The 19,477-nt window shown below is 42.2% G+C and overlaps 1 protein-coding gene across 1 annotated transcript in view; it reads left to right on the plus strand.

The window, feature by feature from the left end:
- The first annotated feature begins 1,742 nt into the window (after positions 1-1,742).
- LATS2 (large tumor suppressor kinase 2) overlaps positions 1,743-19,477 on the plus strand; it is a 48,632-nt gene continuing 30,897 nt past the window's right edge. Inside the window, exons 1-2 of the mRNA XM_058018548.1 lie at positions 1,743-1,778; positions 5,926-6,500. Coding sequence (XP_057874531.1) covers positions 6,162-6,500 — 339 coding nt within the window. The 5' untranslated portion in view covers positions 1,743-1,778; positions 5,926-6,161. The remainder of the gene's footprint in view (positions 1,779-5,925; positions 6,501-19,477) is intronic.

A 19,477-nucleotide genomic window follows, 5' to 3' on the forward strand; every position in this document is an offset into this window, starting at 1 on the left:
CATGATTAAATGTGTCTTAACAGTTTGCAAGACTGACATTTTCCCTGCCAAACACAGCAACCCTACAATGAGCACCTCTCAGCTGTGCAACAGAATTTTAAGAATTTTGAAGAATTTCAGGACTGCAGGCTTCTTCCATGTTAATGATCTAAAGATATATGCCTATATATAAAAAAGTTTTATTTTCTTATGGTTTTTACTCTGTATGAATACCCCCTGGTTATGACTAGCATGCGTATCTGTCACGCTGAGGGGTCAGAGCCAGCCTCCCAGACCTGAACATTACTGTATTTGGGAGGATGGGGATTATTTCATTATTCTCATTGTCAATTGTCTTTATTAAAAATCACAGAGATATCTAAAATTATATTATTCCTGCTTTCATGAAAAACAGGTTCATAGGTGGACATTATCACTTTGTAAAATTACATGAAATGAGGTTCAGTGAGCTGGGGATCTGTCCCTTCTCCCAGGTAACAAGCAGCAGGTCAAGTGGAAATGACCTCAAGTAGTGCCAGGGGAGGTTTAGATTGCATCTTAGGAAAAAGATATTCTCTGAAAGGGTGGTTGGGCATTGGAATAGGCTGTCCAGGGAAGTGGTCACTACTCCTGGAAGTGTTCAAAAGGTACATGGATGTGGCATTTGGGGATGCGATTTGGTGGTGAACACGGGTCGGTGCTGGGTTAATGGTTGGACTCGACGATGTCAGAGATCTTTTCCAGTCTTAGTGAATCTATGAATCTGGTTCCAGGTACCACCATCCATAATAAGGTCAAATATGAACTTTGCATCCAAATATTCTTTGCAGCTTGGTTCTGCATTTTCGTTCCAGATGTGAATTCCCTGTCTGTCCTCTGATACCTCATAGCTCCCTCGTCTCCTCACCATTATGAAACAACATGAAAAAACAAGTAACTCCCTCTTAAAACAAACAAACAAACAAATAAAAAAGAAAAAAAAAACACCCAAAGCAAACTAGGAATTAAAAGAAAGCCCCAAGTAGGCATTGGAAATGCTGCAACTTTGTGTGCCTGGTTAGTCCAGCATGGAAAGGAAACTGGTAGGAATAATGGTTATCAGCACAGACCTTTCAATCTAAGTGAGTTTGGAGCACGGGGAAGAGCGCTTCCAACCCACCTATCCTTCCCAGGGAAGCTGTGGATGCCTCATCCCTGGAAGTATCCGAGGCCAGGTTGGATGGGGCTCTAAGCAACCTGGGTTAGTGGAAGGTGCCCTCCATGGGCAGCGGGTTGAAACTTGATGGCCTTTTAAGGTCCCTTCCTACCCAAGCTATTCCATGATTCTATCCCGGCTCATTTCGCCTCAACAAGTGGAGGCAGTGCCACCCTCTCCCGCCCGGACCCAGCGAGGAGTTGCTGTGAGGCGGAGTGTGTTTTGTGAGGGGAAGAGGTGTCACTCCTGCCCGTACACTACGGACGGGCGCCCCGAGAGGGCCGGCGGGCGGAGGGCAGCGGCCCCCGCCACCCCGGTCCCTGAGGGCGCGCCAGCCCTTCCCGGCCCTTCCCGCCCTGGGAGCCCCTCCCCCCGCTGGAATGCGCCGGGAGGGGAGTGGAATGACGCGGGCGCCGCGGGGTCACGTGGCGCGAATGGAATGCCAACAATGTAGCGAATGTCCCGACTGCGCCCCGCACTCGGCGCCCGGGACGGCCAAGGGGGAAGATGGAGAGCGGCCCGCGCCGCCGCGGCCGCCGCCGCTGCTGAGCCGCGCCGTGCCGACCCGCGGAGGGCGAGCGGCGGCGCCGGGCACCCCGGGGAGGTGAGCGGAGCGGAGCGGGTGCGGGCGGCGCGGGCTCCCCCTCAGCTCCGGGTGGGAGCGCTCCCCATCCCCCAAAACCGCTCAGCGCGGAAGGGAAAGTCCTGTGGGGAATCGGGGGGTGCGGGCGAGCGGAGCCGGGTCGGTTCTCGAAGCCAGAGCGAGCGTCCCGTGTGTGAGTCCCCCCGTGGGGGCCGCCCGGGCGCCCTGCCCGCACCCTCCGACATTTTCCGGACACTCGTGTGACAGCGCAGCTCCGGCGGAGCGGGGTGGGGGTCCGCCTGCCCGAGGCCTCTGCCCCAGCTGGCCGGAGCTGCTAATAAATGGCCGGAGTTTATTTTGGGAGCTTGCTGCCCACGAAAGGAGTGGGGGGAGAAGGGGCTCCCGGCGGCGCGGGGTGGAAGGCGATCCGGCGGGGCAGACCCTGCGGGCTCGGTGCCGCAGGGAGCGAGCGAGGGCCCGGGCAGCGGCCGGGGGCAGGCAGGGCCCGCGGGGTCCCGTGTGGCTGCGGCGGGGCCCGCTGTTCCCAGTCAGCTGAAGGTCACTGCCAAAAGCCAGCAGCTCGCCACCCTCTCCGCTGCCTCGTGAGCAGAGTGCGTGTTGAAATAGCCCTTTCCTCGGGAAAGGCACTCGCCCAAATGACGCAGAAAGGGCTCGTTTGGAGTGTCCGGGCTTTGCGGTCCGGCACTGCCGGGCTGCTGAAGGAAGGTGAGCTGTTTCCCAGAGCCCTGCTTGGGCCGCTGCTTGTGGCTGGCAGTGGGACACGGGCACAGAGTCACTTTTGGATAGTACTGTTAGCAGGAGAAGTGGAATCGTTTTAGGGAAAATTCCCTTTCCACTTTTCTTCACTTCCACAATGTGCCCACTTATAAAGAGAAACACGGTTTGTATAATAATGAAATTCCTGAAACACTTCCCCGCCATTGTACACCTCCAATACGAGCTGCACAGTCCCCGCTTCCTTGAATTGGTGTTCTAAAAAAGCCCTCAGAGACATACTTATAAATTGAGAGAGGCAAAGAAGTTGTAGCAGTTTCTTAAAACTTTACTCCTTCCTACACTGCAGCGATTTCAAGTTCAGCTCACTCCAGTGCCTGCACAGTTACAGGGAAACAGCTCACCAGCTTGGGTGAGCTTTAGTTTCTTGCCTGTGTCCCAGCTCCACAGAGCCACTGCAGCCTGTTGGCGAATGAAGAAACAGGAGAGTGAATAGATAGTGCTGCTGGGAAAACAGACATCAACATATAATTTCAGTGTGTCATTGATCAATTGTTTGGTTGCTGACAGAGTAGCTATTGGTATTTCTCAAATGAAACAAAAGAATCAGTTACTCAAAAATTGTTTAACTTGATGTAATTAAAGTAATGCTGCACCTGCTTGAAGTGTCCAGTATCCTTCAGGATAATGGACAAGCTTCTAATTAGTACAGAACATGTAACATTTTGGAAAAGACCTTAGGACTGTTTAGTCAGAATGGCTAACAACTCAAAAATAATTTCTTCTGATGGCAGGAAGGCTGTTACATCCATGCTGCAGGCAGGGTGCAGATTAGAAGTATTTGAAATTATCCAAATCCAGATGTACAGTTAGAAATGCTTAGACAGAATGAGACACATTACATACCTTTTAAAGCATACAACCACTTTATGGGTTTTTTTTTCTGAAAAATGCAAATCACAGGAAGATATGAAAAAAGCCAGCAGCTTGTCTTTCCTTGTAAATCATCTGTAATATTTAATGTTCCTTTTTTTTTTTTTTTTTTGGCTTATCTTACATATTTAGTTAAAAAAAAAAACCCTGCAAAATATGAAACAGGTTTGCAGTTAGCTCCAATACTTAGTGCTGTTGCTGCTCTCATCCATACTGCCTGAACGACAGTATGGATGGTTTCTGCTTTAAGCAGCATTGTAAATGTAAGCTGAGGAAGTTGCCAGCTGGCTTGACCCAGCGTCATTAGACTCGAGCTGAGGCCAAAGGTCACAGAAGTTCTTTATGTGAAGCATGTGTGTAAGTGGGAAAGCAGTCTTTTGCTGCAAAAAGGTGGGGGGCTTGCAGGCTCTCCCAGCGTGTCCCAGGCCTGAGGACTGGCACAGGGACTGAAAAGGAAGAACAACCCAGATGCCTAAACCAAGCCATATGGTGCCTGCTGCTGTCAGGAAAAGAAAGAAAATTATCAACCAATTAATTGCTTTGTACCTTCTAAGCACTAGCTAGTTATGATGTAATCCAAAGAAAGCTGCAATACTATTGTGTTTTATTTTTTTACCAAGCCTGTGTGTTATCTTTTGCTATATTCTGTCCAAGTAGAAAAAAACCTCTTTTTGAGATCCTGCAGTTGCTTTTGTCTTCACTTGAGACAATGAAAGCTTGAACTGTTACTGACCAATAGCTGGTTTGTGGGAACATAAATATCTGGGTGAACAGCTTTTAGCACTTCCCTTAAAACAATTGGCAAATGTTGCTGTCACTTCTCTGTGAGTTAGCTTTGCAGGGTATTCATGGAGAGTGGAGAATGGAGGAGCTCAAGACCTCAAACACATTGTGGGTGTTTTTTAGTTAATGGAGCATTTAAATCCTAACAAAAAAAGGTTGACTTGGGTTAATCTCAAGCGATTAAGCTGTGCTCCTGCATTTCAGTCTGGTGAAGCATCATAGAAGAGTCTGGGGTCTGACTGCAGTGTTGCATTTGAGACCTTGGTAGAGGAAAGCTTGAAGTGGACTCTGTCCTGATGAGGAAGTGATGGCAGGCTTCAGAGGTGAATGTGTCCTGGTTCTGTTGGGCTTCACAGCAGAAAGCTGTTTGCTTGGAAGTGAGAAGTGACAGTAAATGCTTGGAAATGATTTGGTTTTGGGAAGTGCTACAGTTATCACAACAAAAAGAATTTTTAGTATGAGCATAGGAAAATAAAGAACAGTACTTCCCTGAGAAATCCTTTTCAGTGATAAATGTCCTAGGATCAAAAGTGAAGCACTTTTTAAAAAAAATCCAATTGACTTCTGGGTACTGGAAGAAACATACAGTGTGTTACCATCCTCTGTATTTGCAATTTGGAAACAACTGAATGGAATTCTTCCCTCACCAGCAAGGTGGCTGGAGCACCATTCAGGAGTCACTTTGCAAGTGCAAATGGCAGCAGAAGAAGCCAACTTGCATAACCAGCATCAATAGCAAGGTTGCATTTCTGATGAGGCTGTCTTTTAATCCTGTTCCAAATGCACCATTATTCCATGATTGTGTTATGGTGATGCTTAAAGATTTAGTTAAGGCAGGGTTCTTGTTGTAACCTCTGCTGCATGGAGATCACAAGTTTTACAGTTGCTCAGCTGTGCTGCATAGGTGTTCTCTGCAGCAGAGCAGACATGCAGCAGAGAACATAAAGCTGTCTCAAAGTCTTCTTTTTCTGTGTTGGGATGCTGTATGATCTGATTCTTCATCTTCCACTCTTTATGTGTAGCTCCATTTACCCATCTTTTCCCTTTCTTCCCTATAAGGCACAGCTAATGAAATATCAATATACCCTTTCTTCTTTGTTTTCCTCCCCTCTTCCTTGCAGTTCTGGTGAGCACTGCTACCTTCGGACTTTGCTAAGCTATTCACGTGGAAAGGCAAAATATCTTGTCTTTCTGTTATTTGCTTTATTATTAAAATACTAGAAGTTGCTATGGTTAGAGTCATCAATATTTCCATTATAAATCTTTTTCGTAAACTTCTGAAACTGTGCTCAGCTAGTGTAAAACAAACAAAATCTTAAGTGGGGGAAAAGCATTTCATAAGCATACTCTTCCCTATTTATGAAATAGGATAGGCTTGTCCAGAATTCAGTTATGCAATTGGATAGGAAACTTGCCACAATTAGGTACTGTAAAATTCTTAAATTATTTTTTTAAACCTTGGTTTTTAGGAGTTTTATTTTAATTTATTTTGAAGATTAGACTTACAAGAAAAATGAGTTATTTATTAATGTTGAGAAAATGTTCTAGAATCCTGCTGAAAACAGATAAAGTGAAAATCATTAAAGGGTATCCAACTGTGACAGCTTAAGAGGTTCAACTGATTCATTTTCACTTGATTAATTGTCATGCTGTCCCTTCAGAGGCATTTACAATATCTACTTAACTGAATGTACTTTCTGGTTTTTTTTTTTTTCAGTCACTGTCAGTCTGCAAAATGATGATTCCACAGATTATCATTTTCCATAGGAAATGTGAAGATAGTGAGCTGAAGTAAAACATTGGCAAAAATCTCTTGAGAGAGTTTTGCCTTTTCTTCTTTGTGAAGGATTATGTTTACAAGAAATTGATGCCATCAAGTGACACTTTTTTGAAATAATTTAAAAGAAACAAAGAATCAAGCTGTATTTATGCTCAGAGAAAACTGGATCAACAATGAGGCCAAAGACTTTTCCTGCTACGACGTATTCTGGAAACAGCAGACAAAGGTTGCAAGAGATTCGAGAAGGTTTAAAGCAGCCATCCAAATCTTCAGGTCAGGGGCTGCCAATTGGAGCAGGCAGTGAAACTTCTCTGGAGCCTAAGATTTTAATAGGGAAGGATGCTGCAAGGCAGCAGCAGATGAGACAAACGCCCAAGTTCGGACCATATCAGAAAGCTCTGCGAGAAATCAGATATTCCCTGCTGCCCTTTGCTAATGAGTCCAGCACCTCAGCAGTCGTGGAAGTCAACAGGCAGATGCTCCAGGAGCTGGTGAATGCAGGTTGTGATCAGGTACGTAAGGGCTGGGAGGGGAGGATTGGCACTGCTGTCAAAACAAGTTCATACTCTGGGCCGAAGAAAGGATTTTGGTGGTGGCTGTCAAAATCATGGAAATGCACTGATTCTTCTGGCAGTCATATTTCTGTATGAGCAACAGAATAGATGGACTTACTGGGGACAGATGTGACTAGTGTGGTGTTCATTTATGTTAAAGACAGTCATGGTCACCTCTAGGATTCTTCTATGATTATTCTATGGTTTCCCCAGTTGATAAATGAGACTGAAAAAGGTAGCTTGTCTTTTTTATTAGCTTTCTTTTCTTCTTTTTTCTTTTTTGTTTCTTCATTTTCCCTGCAATGCTTAGTAACAAGCCTTAGTTGTGAGTAATAGGGTGCAATTTTGTCTAGCACATCTAAGCCCAGCTCACTGTCAGAAAAAACTGTAAGAAATTATTGACACAATATCTGGTATTTGAAGACTCTCACTTGCTGCTGGCCAGAAGCAGGAGGGCTTGGATAGATGTTCAGCTGACTGCAGTGATTCTGTCCACACCTTTTCTTTGCTTTCTCTGCTTCTATTAGGAGGTGGTAGCCCTGCTCAGGTCAGAGACTTGGTGTAGAGATGCTTTTTATTTTTGTCATCCTGGGATTGATGCTAGAATATATTCTTAATTCAAAGACTTTTCACACGGTGAAGAGCACATTCTTTTTGTGTTGAGCTGCATTCATCTTGCTTGTGCTTCCATTGTTGGTGTCAACTTTCACCTCTGTCCAGGAGTAGTTCAAAATTTGGCTTTTTAGAGAAAAAATGCTGGTTTGGGTTCAGATTCTGAGTGTTGTAGGAACACTTTTTTCCCTGTACGATTGAATAGAAGTTGTTGACAAGCTGAAACATTTCCATTTATAGTCCTTGATACAAATTGGAGAGATTTAAAACCAAAGTGCATTCAGCAGCATCTCCTTGATTTCAAAATAGCCCCCATTCACTAATGGCAGAATGTGAGTCTCTTTACTCTCCTAGACTATATTCTGATTCTGTGTAACAAAACTAACATCAAGCATTATTATAAACAGTATAAGAGTATGCATTTCCCTGGAGCCATATAAATATTAATTAGTGCTGTTTGTATGCCAAAGAGTTTATGCTACACAAGATAATCAGAGCTAGAGTAGATTGCATATCTAATAAGAAGTGCTGCAGAACAACTAAACACTTCCTAGTCCAGTGTACCAAGATGCTGTACTGAATTATTTAACTAAAGGAACTAAGGATTTTCTCTGATCTCTAGTACATCATGAAAACAGTGTTTTTTAGAACTCTAGCCTCTAAATTTCCCTAGCTGTTTAGGATGGGAACACTCCCTGTTCATATGAGCCAAGGTTAAATGAGCACAGCTGGATTCTGGATTGGAAATGCACATTTGGTAGGTTACAGGGACAAATCCTTCACACATAGAACTTGGCTTGTTGGGCTGAAATCTTGGAAAGTACTTTGAGCACACTACAGCACAGAAATGTTAAGCCAATGTATAAACCAGAAATACCTGAACACCTGTTAAAATGTCTTCGTATTCAAAGCAGTGTAATGAAGTATGTGTGTAAATTTTTTTATATATTCAGCTATTTTGACTTCAATGTTCATACAATGGTATTGCTGCTTCTAGAGCATTGAACTCAGTTCTGACTCTGATGTGGAGATTTTTGCTCCCTAAATTTTGCTCACATTTTTGGTTGGGCTTTTTTTTTGCCCCTCCTCATTGACCATGATTCTTCCATCCTCCCATTTGTTGTTTCTCCCTAGCTATGACTTGTTGCCTGGCAATGGCATTATTGGGCCTATTCTTTAGGTGTGTTTGGCACTCAGGTCTGTGCTTAACCAGGGTCACATTTGGCTAAGGTCCAAACAGAGGTTTCAAGACTGGAATCCTGTGAATAAAAGTGCTGAGTTTCCTAGGGTGAGTCCAGACCACATAAAGATTCACTGTCCTGGAGGGTGTGAATGAGTGGAGCTTCTTGAGATGATGTGAATGTTATCTGGCCTTGGAGATGGCATAGTGTAGGGTGACAGACCTGATTAATGCCTCTAGATTCTTCTCTTCCCCCTGGTGCCTGAGCTGTTCTGAATCAGACGCTGAACTCTTTTGTATCATGATGTGTTTTAAATCAGTGATCCCAAGCTGCTCTGTCCCTGCTTGTGAATCACAGCCTTTGAATGCCTGCCACATGGACATCTTCTGTAGTCCTGTGGGCAGCCACAGATCTCTGATTTACCAGAGACGTGAAGGCAGCTTCAGTTTCTTTGGGGATGTTTTTATTTACCTCTGAACCCAGTGCTTGTGTGAGGTTGGTAAATGGGCATTGAAGCCCACAACCAACCTTCCCCTTTCAAAAGCCATGAGAAGCTGTTTTGAGGTTAAGGATTTCAGTCCATGAACAGCCAATGTTCTACTTGAGCCTTCCACTAGAGCAAGCCTGCAAAATACAAAATTTTACTCCTCCTGATCCTTCTTCATGGTACACAAATCAGCTGTTCGGGTGCTGCAAGCATCCTGAAGTGTCTGGCATTTTGTCATAAGTTCTATTCATGAGCATTCTAGGAGGCTGTGAAGAAGGAGCAGAGGGCTATAACACTCAGTTGGAACTCCATTTTCCAGCTGGGTTTGGGCTGATGATTTTTGATGTCCTGGATGGAGCACTGAATATTAACACTAACCTTGTGGGAAATGTGGTGGACACCATGCAAGGATCAGGATTCTTCTTCAGTCTGTTTATTAAGTCACAATTTTGGCTTTTGGAAGGGTGAAGGGAAGTAGTGACAATTAAAAAGGAAAATAATTTTAGAGGCTAGAAAAAGGATACTTCTATTTAATGCTCTTACTAGCTCCATGTATCTGTAGCATGGATAGATTTTAAAAACAACCATTTTACATCCTACTAGAGATGTTGCTTACTGGGGTTTGTACCTCCCTGTTCTGCCTAAAGTGACTCTTACGTTTTAAGATTAAATAGAAATTAGTTTTATTAAATAAAAAGGAAACATAACATTTTATTACTTTACTCTTGTTCTGTGAAGTCCCACACAGCCAGGAGGTTCATTATAAACCACTTGATGGACTTAACGAGTATATGAAATGCAGTGTAATTCATGAAGTAAATATCAAATTCTCATGTCTTTTGGTTGCAGTCAGCATAGGTGTTACATAGGAAAACAGACTTTTTTTTTTTTTTAATTGCTTAGGAAGTTGCCAGTATTTTTTTAAATGACCTGTTTTCTTCCAGAAAGATTTCTATTTTTCAGCCATTGTGTAGTTTTTGGTTTTATAGTGAAATCTCATCCCCTAAACCTAATGGGGACTTCACTGTTCACCTGAAAGAAGCCACGATTACATAATTTTTTTGTTTTTAAGAGATAGAAACCAAAATAACACGCATAATTAGTCATTGTTTTTCTGAAACAAATGGAGCAACTTGTCTGTTGTTTGCTTAAGTCATCTTTTCAACAGTAATTATTTAGTGAGTTTCAATCAAAAATAATTAGTGCAGCCTAAATAGTTTTGAAACTCACAGAGCATGACTGTAAAAGGCCAGACCTTTTTCATTGTAAAAGCTTGAAACCAAAAGCACACCTAATATGCCATTCTTTAGTAAATAGAAGTCCTTGGGCTTGGAAGGATAACTTGCAGTCACTGTAGGGGTACAAGAGTGTGGGGTATCTGTCCTGTGGGCTGGTAAACCACTGGAATCACCTGGGGCAACTGGGTGGTGTTTGGGGTGTGGTGGTAAAAGCAGCTGCTGTTGTGGGCTGAGTGTTTCTAATGAATAGATGCAATTGAGTGTATGATCAGTGGCATTCCAACAACCTGAATGGGCTGTACTGTACTTACTGTACTTCCTTAGAGCATAAACAGCCACTGACATTGTAATTTAGAGTGGGCTGCAGCAGTTCTAGATGAACTGTGGAATGTTACACACTTGTCACTTTTGTGGGCTTTTTTTTCTTTCCCTCAATCAAACTTTCCTTTGAGCAAAGGGTGCCTTTTCTGGGCGAAGATTTCTAGACATGGTTTGTTTGGGCAGCTATTTTTAAGAAAAAATCATGTTTTAGGATTTTTTACAGGCTACATACTGCCAGTAACATGCTATCTGCTGTACAGCTATGAATATGTGAAGTGGGGAAGTTCTGCTTCATTTTCTCCAGAGGCTTTTATAAATATCTGGAGTAAAACATGTTCCCTCCCTGTGCCAATATCAGGATATTTTGAAGGGCAATATCTTTCCACTAATTGTAGTGTCTTTCAATAAAATGGAATGGCGTAATAATGTGTGTAAGAATATCAAACTGACTGCTTTGTCATCAGTGTTATGCTGAATTAATGAGATTCAGTTTGTAGAAGTGGGGTGGGGGTTTTGGTTTCTTTATTTTTTTTTTCCCTTAAATTCCTCATTGCATTCCAGGATTCTTTCAGTCTCTTCATCATGGCTTGCCTTCTTTTTATTGAACCCGTTTGGCAAAGATTCTACCCTGATTTGGGAATGCTGATTGGTTTCAGGTTTTGAGAATGGGGGATAAAGTATTTCTCTCAATTTGAACAAATATTTGCAGTTCTTCAAGTGAGGGAAATTCTGTTCTGCCAAATAGAGCTTGGGCAAAAAGTCCTTTTTTTTTTTGCATTTAGCATATAGAACTAGTATTCTGTTCTTCCTCTTCTGTATAGGTCATGCTTGTCCACCTATGATCCTTGTGGCATCAAGAAGTGTGTTACTGAGCAGTAGGACTTTTCACCATAATGTTGGAGTGATGACAGGAAGCAGATACAGTGTAGAGTTTTGTTTTGATAACAGACTTGCTGAAGCTTTGCTGTAGTAAAATATATGTTGTGATGTATTTGTTAAGAGGACATGTCTAAGGAGACAGCTTGCCTTTAAGTGAAGGACAGCAAAAATTGTAATAGCAAGTTAGAGAACTAATTTCATAACACTGGCCTGTCCTGTAACAAAATTTTGTGTTTGCTTGAGTAAACTTTACCTGTGTTAGGAGTTTTGCCTGCCCAGCTGTTTACCAAAACCTCAAGGATGAACATCTTAGTCATCTTCTGGATGTTTTCAGTCCAGATTGTTTGGTTAATGAAAAATGACTGAGCTGTTACAAGATTGCCTGGGTTATTCTGTGGGACATACTTTAAAGGTGAGGATCACAGAATATTTTGAATTGGAAGGAGTCCACAGGGATCATCAAGTCCAGCCCTTGAGTGAATAGCCCATACAGGGAATCTAACCTGTGCCCTTGGTGTTGTTAGCACCATGCCCTCACCAGCTGAGCTAATGTGGTGCAAGTCATTACAAGCTGTGCTGCTTGTAGAAGTATTTTGGGTTACAGGGAGGAAAAAAGGGATGTTCAAATGAGGGCACTCACTGCTTAATGTAGGAGAAAGGTTTTATTTTAGCAACTGAAATAGATCTGATAATTCAGGCCAACAGTCTCTTGGGTGTTCCATTTGCATCCACCATTTGAAAGTAAGTTGTTCACTCTGCCTTCTCTTTACTAGGTATATTGAGGGCTTGTTTCATAACCTTTTCTTACACTTTTTTCTTTCTAACCTCCCTTTTTGGTTTCAGTCTTTCTGAGAGATTTCCAGTGTAATGCAGTGTTCTTCTGTCAAAGCATGTAACGGAATGTGTTTCCCCACTAATATGCCTGAGGTTAGCAACTTAAGTCATTTGAGTTCTTCAGAAAAAAAAGTGAGTCATAGCTTTCCAGGGGCTGAAAGCAGGAGGTGGAGATTGCTCTTCAGCTGATAGCTTCTGACACCTTTCTCTCCTAAGCCCTTTCTCTTGTCTCCGATCTTCCTATGTTTCTGTCACTTCTTGATGCATACTTAGATTCTCTGTGTCAGGACACAGCTCCCACAATGTATTTGAGAAGGTGCTCTTGGTGTTGTTCTGTGTGAGCATGGCTTGGAATATGCTTGTCCTGCAGAAGGAAGAAAAGTATTTTCCCTTGAGTTTTTGTGGTGGTGGAAATATTTATTAGCAGTTGTAAATGATGGTGTGTTCTCCTTCGCATGACAAGATTTGGCAGCTGGGCAGTAATATTGTACTGAAGAAGAATATTTTAAACTCTGCCCTTAATTCTTCTTAGTCTTTTTTCTTCTTTCTCAAACTATAGAATAAATTGCATCTTTGTAGTAGGATTGTGTTTGAAATGACAGGACAGGAATCAGATGCTAGACTTCAGCTGTAGATAAATGTGAATCTTGAGTTATCTTAAACTTTCCTATTCCTCATAAGAGATAAACATTCTAGAAGCTTGGGAGTTAATGTAAAAATATAAAATTGTATCTTGCTATAACAGGGTACTGGATTAACTTGCACTGGATACTTAAACTGTATTTATTAAAGTTTAATTGCCAGTAGAATTTTGAGCTATAGATTTTAATTTTTTTTTTGTGAGAAAGGAAATGACTTCTTCACAGTCACTAAAAAATCTGCATAAGCATTTACTTCAGTCTCTGAATAAAAAGCCCTTGTGACCAAAGGTGAAGATTGCCATTATTATTCTAACAGGAAGCTGATATCACAATAGTAGTAGGGTGTAACAGTTCCTTTTGCATTTTTTATGTTGTTCTCAGCCTAAATCTCTGCTGCTCTTTCAGCTTTAGTATCTCAAAGGAATCAATGTTATTTTATATTTTATACTGAGACTGAAAAATAGCATCTCTGCATTGGAAGGGGAATGTGGGGTGTTTTTTGCTGGTCTGTGGGGATTCTTTTCTTTCTTAAAGAAATTGAATGTCACTTTTAAACTTAGAGATTCAGCAAAAGGACTTGATACAAGACTTTTGCTGACTTTTGTCTTTAGGGGTAGGTCAAGGTATGCATTATGAACTCAATTCAACCTAGGAATGTTTTTTAGTAGTTACCAAACTAATTAAAAATTTACGCTAAAGCTGCTAATTAAATGTCAGTACAATGAAAATAAAAATTCCTTGCCACTCATGTGATACTCAGGTGTGTGCCATACTTCTGTGGAGTTATTTTTTTAAAAAATTATTTTCTTTTTCCTAAAGCATGGGCAAATAGACATAACATACAATTACATTTGTTTTTCCTCAGTTTTTTCTTGCTGTAGCCCCATCTCAAGCAGACCACAGCTTGTTGGTGCTCCCATGGGCCCAGCATTCAAATTCTGCTCGGCAGCTGCTTGCAGTGTCAACTCCTAGAGAACGTCCATGTGCCATGTGTGTTTCCATGTGTCCCCCTAATCTTCCATTAATCAGGCTTCAGTACTTGCACTCTTTGCTTCTTGGTGCTGCCTGTCTCTGACTTGCAAATGCTTGCATGCAGTGCTGTCTGGAGTAGGTGAAGAGAGATGTGAAAGAGCCCTTCAAATCTTTTTACTTGGTGGTGCCAGCTGCTGTTTTTCTCATGTAGTGGATATGTCCATTAATTCCCTACCATTGCCTTGAATCACTCTTAAGAAACAGCTGGTTAGACCCAGGTTTTCCTTTATTTGACCTTGGCAAGAATTCTGAGTGTATTACAATTGCCTGTGGCTATAGCTACTCTAGCTATAGAGTAGATGTTCCACAGTCAAGTACTGCTGGAATAAATGCCATTTGGACTAGTAAAATCAAGCAGGGACAGACACATGATCATTGTTTGCTTAAAGCTACAAATGTTTGTGTTAACTTGGGCTTTAGACTTATGTAGGTTATGTGTATAGCATGTGAAATACATCTAACTTCTTTCATTCCTTCTGCTTATGTTCATAACCTAATTGTGAGTGTAGATTAGATCTGACATTATGTTGCTTGGAGCTGAGGCTTAGAGTGGGAAATGCTGGCCCTTATTTCTAAGTTTTTATAATTCCCTATTTTTGGGGGGAAAAAAATTAAATTTACCAATGCTTCTGATTACCAAATTAGAGGCTGAATTTGCTGTGGCATTGTGGTCTGTGGTCTCATCCTAGCAGTAGCAGTCTCATGTTGTCCAGGCTTGAGAGGGATCCCAGTTTCCCATCTCCAGAAGATGCTTTAATAAAAGCCTGGTGAAAGTCAGTCAGTCAAACTCTTGCTGTCTGCCTGCTCTACACATCTGCTGCATGTCACCCAAAATACTGCTGCTGATAGGAATATTTTTGATTTTATGTTACTGGGCAGCTTCTGTGGAGGTGGTTCTGTCAGCTCTGATCTTGATGGGGTCTCCCAGCTGTGGCTGCAGCACAGCAAAACTGGTTTGTTCCTAATGGACTTGTCCTGCCATCTGGGCAGTCACTGGCAGTTCACAAGGAACTTCTGGGTTACAAATGGACACACAGAAATTTGGTTTCGTACAAGCAGTGCATGTGTGCATATATGTGTTGGGATATAGACTGCAGTGTCTGCACAGTGCCAGCTGTTTGTGGAGAACTTAATCCACAGGATTTGGTGCTGCATTGAGGATTTCTTTTTCAGTCTAAGGAAACAATATTCTAATGTTTGTGGCTATGTTCTGCTTCCCTGCAGTGTAAGAGATGGATTTTTCCTGATGAGAAACTTGTGCTCTTCATTTTGAGTGAATCCAAGTAATTAAAAATATTTCCTTAGGGAGGTGAAGGATAAAAAGAATGAGAGAGGATATGAAAATACTTTAAAAAATTATTTCTAGGTCACTTAATTTTCAGAAGGCTGAAGCTGAAGAACACTGTGTACCTGTAACTTTGTGAATCAGGTAATGGCCATGGCAAGGACAGTCTGTGGAAATAACTGTCCTGTGCCATTGCTTTGTCTTTAATTGTTATCAGTGTATGTGTGCATGTGTGAAACTTACTGTGACACACACGGTCAGTTATGCACTTAGAGAAATACAAACACAGTGGGAACTGGGAAAATGGTGGGATTTAAATGTGTACTGCTTGAATGACCAAGCATTCTGTAACTGTTTTCTGTACCCTTCATTATCCTCCTTTTCTGTATCCTTCATTACTCTGACACAAGGTTTGTAAATTGCTCATTTAATCCAAAGCCTGCAAAGGTCTGGCACCTCACATGCATAAAATGTTAGAAAGAAGACTGCTGCTACTGGGTGATAATATGGTTAAGTTTCTGCCCTGTGAAGAGACTGACTCTAGAAGGAGAGCTAGCAGTGTAAAATTACTCCTGTGAAAGTCTTTGTATGGCTACGTTTGGATTTTATCCACTATTTGAATCTGTTGGATGGGGGTTATTTCAAAGCAAATGTCAGCTGAAACTTAGAGATCACTGTTGCTGATCTGCAGCTTCATTCCCTCCCTGTTTGTTTTGTTTTGTTCTCCCCCTGTATCAGTTCTTATCTTCCAGCCTCTTCAAGTCTATACCTTCCTTTCTTTACCTGTTGTCCTATTGCACTGCTTTTTCTGCTCCATTGGTTTGAATGACTAATATCCAACACCTCTTATGGGCCTTTCTCTATGTGCCTCTGAATACCCTAAATGAGTTTATTTTTTTTTTTTATAATTGCAAACTACTAAGGAATAACTCTTTTATAGACTTCAGTCTTAAATATAAAAAAATTTGGTGTGACATGTTAAAGAATTATAGATGCAATTGTAATGTGACTTTGCCAGCACACCCTGTGTGTTTTCATTTCTGCATCTTTTCTTCCATTCAGTGGCAGGGATTCATAGGCTATGCTTAAACCAGCCACCTGTCCCATTCATGCTTTTCTTCCAGCATTGCCACAGTTGCTGTGTTCATTCCACCATCCTGCCAGATGTCAGCCTGATAAAGATGCATAAAATCCCATTCAATCAATGTAATTGGAATCTTTGAAATACTAATTTGTGTGGGGTATCCCCATTAAAAAAAAAAACAAACTGGTTGTATCAATTAAAAATATAAAAAGTTGTGGTCAAAAGACAGAGACCTTTGAATCAAGATAAATTCTCTCCATATTGGGCTGGTTTTGTCCTGGCTCCAAATGAGTGCTCCAAACAATATGCATTACACCTTGGTGGAGCCTGTTTTTTCTGGTTGTGCAGCACAGTTTGATTCTATTTCAGATGATCTCTGTATTTTAGATGATCCCCTGATTGCCCATGTGATCTGTGCTGCCCAGACATGGTAGCAACCTGCTGGCTATGTCCTGGAGCAGGTTGGAATTTTTCTTCAGCAGTTGCTATGCTGGAAACTCACTTCCATCTCCTTCCTGTGATCATTTCTTGCATGTTGACCATCCCTTCTGTTTAGAAAATCTTTTTATTATGGTCCTTAATACAAGCACTATGTCCATTGAGTGCTTTCTGGAAGGTGTTTGATGACAAACCTGTGAAATGTGTGGTGTTGCAATTGTGCAAATAGTGGACAGAAGCTACTGGTGCATTGTTCAGCAGTGCAAATTGAAGACCTGGAGCCTAGGAATCTACAAGTGGGCAAAAGTCTCTGTGTCAGCCAGGACACGTGGCACGCCAGCTGCCCATGCTACAAGAGGACCTTACTGGAAAGTGCCAACAAATTTGAAAGCAAACCACAAGAATTTTCATTTGCGTCGGTGTGCCTCCCCCCGCCCCTCATCTCTCTGTTTGCTGAGAAGTGAACCTTCAGGGCTCTTAACCACATGAAAGTAACTAGAAAAAGTATTTTTTCAGTATTACTTTGTAATACTGTAAAATCATTTGCAACAGATTTTTGCAGGAACTTCTCAGTGATTTCAAAGTGTTAGAAACTGGTGGAGGTTGAGAACTTGCTGTTGCAGGCCCTGCTCCTCACTCAGGCAGAAATGGGTGCTCAGATTTGCTGCCAGGGACAATCTGTTGTCCCCTGAGCCTGGAACACCACTGCTCAGGAGGGAGAGTCTGGGACACAGCTCTGCTTTGCAGGCAGAGCTGCCTTCTCACAGATTCCTGGCAAGGTCAGAGTGTTCTGCTATGTGTTCAGCACCTCCAAAAGCACTATTCTGAGCAAATAGCCATGCTACATACCTAGCAGGATTTTTTGGTTCTTTTCAAAGAACTATTTCTTGCTTTGGGCCAGAGGGTTTGTGCTCCCAAGCTCACCACTGTGTAGTGGAGTATGAACTCAGTCTTCACCCTGCCCTACACAGCAAACAGCAACAGCTGTAGCACCAGCACAGCATCTCCATCTAGCTGGAGCAGGCAGTTGTTTTAGTTTCTGCCATGCATTAACTTCCTTCTCCTCCTCTCTCCCATGAACTTAGAGAAGCAGGACCATTGCCTACTTCAGACCAAGCCATGAGTCAAACTAGTGGAGCCCTCCTTGCACAGAAACTGTTGAGCCTATGAATTTGGGGAAACTCCTGCCCCTAAACAGAGAGCTAGTTTGTTTTGCCACATTCACATAGTAGTTTTGTGATTTCCCAGTCTGAGAAGAGGCTTTTTTTCTTTTTCTTTTTTTTTTTTTTTTTTTTTTTTTTTTGACTCACAGATCATGGCAGCTAATGGATAGAGGGAGGAAGTATTGCTGTTGAGGTTTAAACTCTGACAGGAGAGTGATATCTGACAATGCTGAGGGCCAATGGGAGGCATAACAAGGATGAAGCTCCTGCTAAACAGCAGGAACTGGGTGTGTGAGCAGAGATGATATTTGACATTTACTTGAGGGGCAATGGCAGTTGGGTCTCAAAGGTGGCAGTGCTGAGCTCAACCATTAATAGTAAACTGGTTGTTTTAACTGGCATATCTGGCTTGAAAGGATCATGCTCAGGTGCTGGGAAAGCCCTTCTCTTCCACTCTGCAGGGTGGGAGAAGCAGCAGCCTGAGCCTGAACTGCTCCCTGCACACCAGGGAGAGCGGTGTGGCGTTCCCACCAGAGATCCCGCAGTGTGTGCCTGCTCCTGGCTCTAGTGGGGGTCACTGCAGAGGTGCTTTCCCCACCTTCTCAGGTTACTGAATTGAAGAGCTCCAGGTTACCTTGCATTCCTCCCTCCCACCCTCTTTTAAGTTTTTTGTTTGCTTGCTGTCTAAAGTCATGCTTAACCCCTCATTCTGCCCACATGCTCTGTTCCACAGGGCTTAATTGCTTTTTGTACTTTCAGGTAACACCCTCCTGTACTTGAAACGCCTGGCTTCTGTGCTTGTTGCAAAGGTCGTTCTTGTTTTTAAGAAAATAAAGGATTTGCTTTTCATGTAAAAATAGCTTTATTGTTTCCATATGCAAGGAGGAATCAGGACAGGCATGTTTCCAGGTCAGCCTGGAGATGGGGTTGGATAGTGAAACCCACTGTTCCAAAAATGGGCTGGAGCAGACGACAGTTCTTGATCTGCTGAGCAAAGTTAACTGGCTTGGAGGGAGGCAGGATCCCTTTTTTGGGTGCACATGCATCATGCTGGTATTTTGGAGAGGAGTCAAACATTGCCATAATGAGCATTTTATTCTGTTAAGTGCTCGTGTTTGTTTTACAGTTTTCTCATAATCAGGTTGTTTGGGTAACTGTAGGCATGAGTTTTGCATAAAAGATTACAAAGGAAAGTTTCTTAGGGCATAGTTCTATACTGCAAGAGTATCTGAGTAGAAGATGTTTGCAGGAGCAGTCTTGTATTGTTCCAAGATTGCGCTCACTTGGCAGCTGTACTTTGGATTTTGTTGTCTATAGTAGCCTTCTTGTGAATCTTATGGCCATGTATTTCTAAATTTATGTGAATGTGATGTGGATCTTTTTCATCTTTGTCTTTTGCTAGGTCATATTTTTACTTCCTTCAGGCGTATTCTAGAAATCCCTTTAAGGCTTTTAAAATTAGTCAGCTTGAATTTTTCCTTTAGCTTCACAGAAGTCACTACAGAAGTAAAAAGAGCACAGAAGGGGAATTACAGTCAGCGTTAAAAATGTTCCTTCAGAACAGAAAAGCAGATTTAACATGAATTAAAAACTCAGCTCTGTTTCAGAGTTGCAAAAGCTCTTTTATTCACCAGAGAACTGTTAAAGCTAGTAATTTTTGGCATAGTATCGGTCAAGGAAGCGTGACAAAGTGCAGTGGAATGCACTGAGCTGTGATCCAGCTTGTAGTGTTATATGACT

Source organism: Melospiza georgiana, chromosome 2 (genome assembly GCF_028018845.1).
Source record: "Melospiza georgiana isolate bMelGeo1 chromosome 2, bMelGeo1.pri, whole genome shotgun sequence".
NCBI lineage: Eukaryota > Metazoa > Chordata > Aves > Passeriformes > Passerellidae > Melospiza > Melospiza georgiana.